Genomic DNA, 2,362 nt, shown 5'->3' on the forward strand with positions numbered 1-2,362 from the left:
CTTTCCCTATTCCCAGTCTTTAAGATAAGCTAAGCTAACTGGCTCCAGCTTCATGTTTAATGGACAGATATGAAAGTTACATCAGTCTGATCATTTAACTCTCAGCAAGAGAGCAAATAAATCTATTTCCTAAAGTGTTGAGCTGTTTCTTTAATAAGGTCACTATCACCCTGATAATCCACCAAGTTACTGGACAGGTTACTTCATCCATACTACGAAGCCTAAAAAAAATGTAAAATCTGCTTGTATTTATTGCCTCAGAATCTTTATTTACCTTTATACAGTCAACAGTCTCTGATTTGTCTTTTATGTACTCACCTACAGGTTATCTATATGGGAGTCTGTGTGTATACTCCTGCTTTTGCACTAAATGCGGGTACAAAAATTTATATTTATAGTCATATTTTTTTTCACAGTCTCATGAAGTTTGAGTAAATGTGATTAAATGTGCTCCTGTGTTTTCTTTCAGTTACTGGATTTGAATTATGGGGAATAATTCTGGTCACTGGCTTAGTGTGCACATTGTACACAACATTGGTGAGTTGCTAAGAGTCATTTTCAAGCAGCTTAATTCACTGGCTCGTTGCACATTCAGGGCCGGTTCACTCTCCTCTTTGGATTTCTATTCTTTTGTTTTTGGGTAGTCCAACAGGATGTGATGGCTCTCTTGATAACTTAGGACTGACTTTATCCTTGTAGAAAGTCACTTTCGGCTTTTCCAGTTTAGGGGTCGCCACAGCGAAAATTATACACATTTGATCCCAGAAAGGTGATAATCCTACAAAAATGGCTCATGAATCACTTGTAGAAAGGTGGATATTTTAGACAATGTAATAAAGTAGGGTTGTTTACTCAAACATGTGTCAAGCATGTTCAGTTAAAAATATTTTAGCAAATGTCAGAGTTAATCCCATGTGTCTTGTCTGTTCATGACAGGGAGGCCTGAAGGCTGTCATCTGGACAGATGTCTTTCAGACTGTTGTGATGTTTGCAGGGCAACTGGCTGTCATCGTGGTGGGAGTGCAGCGGACTGGGGGAGTAGCCGAAGTTTGGAGGAAAGTCTGGGAGGGAAACCGCATCTCAGGTCTTGAGTAAGTCCAAACTCTTTTTAGGTGAATTACCAACAAAAGGTGTACACAGATGCATCATGATGCTGCAGTTTAGTAAAGTGGAGATTAGTTATACAAACTCCAACATTAATCCTTGATTTTATTCTCAGAAGATTTTCCTTTGGTTTACTGTAGATTGTAGTTCTATATGTGGTGTATGTAAACTGCCATTTACTTTCTATTGCCGATCATATTGAAGAGGAAGGAAAGTTATTTACATGTTGTCAGAATTTGCCTTCTGGACTTGAACATATAGTGTAGGATAGTGTAGGGTCTTGTTAACAGCACTAGAAAACATTAGGCCAAACTGAAAACCGGCCATTTCCAATCGATCGATGCATCTCTACTTAAGATTTTCCCGATAAGGTTAAACTATCAACTCTCTACTGCATCTCTCTCTTGTGTTCAGCTTGAACCCAGATCCTACAGAGAGACACACCTTCTGGACCCTGGCTGTTGGTGGGGTCTTTCTCATGATGTCCCTGTACGGAGTGAACCAGACTCAGGTCCAGAGATATCTCAGCTCACGCACAGAGAAAGACGCTGTCAGGTACACAGACTTCAGATTGTCTGTGTCTCTTTAGATTTATAGTGTAGATTGTCATCTTGGTATGAAAGTTTTCACAGTGAACTCAGGCTGGAAATGCATTTGAAAAGCAATTCATAACACAACAAAGGGTGAAGGAAAGTCAAGGAGTCCAAAGACACCAACACAGCAATTATTTCATCCAAGTAGTCAAGTTGCCATAATTCACACAAGACACCAGGGGGTGGCAACATTCATACAGTGGACCAACATTCATCCAGGGCTTGATCTCAGAGTGCTCATTCAAAGGATGAGGGGAAAAGGTATTGAGAGTGTTGGACACATTTTCTGTCTGTGTACTTTCGGTACATCTTGAGTGTATATTACTTGTGATTCAGTGACTGTAATACGCAGTTAATGCAAATATTTATTTTTCATTTTCAAACTGGTGGCTGTGGAAGAGGATTAGGACCATCAAAGTTTAAAGTCAGACCTCAAATACATTTTATACAGTGGCCCTAAATTTCTTCTGTAGGTTGGCAATGATAAATGAATTCCTTGATTTGATTTGATTTGATTTTATTTATTCTTTCAAACATGTAAAGACAGTCAATATGTCAACACACATAATTTCACACATATCCACAAATGCATTATCAATTTGCTTATACCTAGTACATGCTTGAACGGAGTAGGAAGAAGTTAGACTTATCTAGTCCTACCCCAT

The 2,362-nt window shown here is 38.9% G+C and overlaps 1 protein-coding gene across 1 annotated transcript in view; it reads left to right on the forward strand.

Moving 5' to 3' along the window:
- The first annotated feature begins 305 nt into the window (after nucleotides 1–305).
- LOC109964593 (sodium-dependent multivitamin transporter-like) overlaps nucleotides 306–2,362 on the forward strand; it is a 10,515-nt gene continuing 8,458 nt past the window's right edge. The window contains 4 exon segments of the mRNA XM_020607992.1: nucleotides 306–376; nucleotides 470–537; nucleotides 937–1,091; nucleotides 1,519–1,659. Coding sequence (XP_020463648.1) covers nucleotides 334–376; nucleotides 470–537; nucleotides 937–1,091; nucleotides 1,519–1,659 — 407 coding nt within the window. The 5' untranslated portion in view covers nucleotides 306–333.

Source organism: Monopterus albus, unplaced genomic scaffold (genome assembly GCF_001952655.1).
Source record: "Monopterus albus unplaced genomic scaffold, M_albus_1.0 scaffold90.1, whole genome shotgun sequence".
Classification (NCBI taxonomy): Eukaryota; Metazoa; Chordata; class Actinopteri; order Synbranchiformes; family Synbranchidae; genus Monopterus; species Monopterus albus.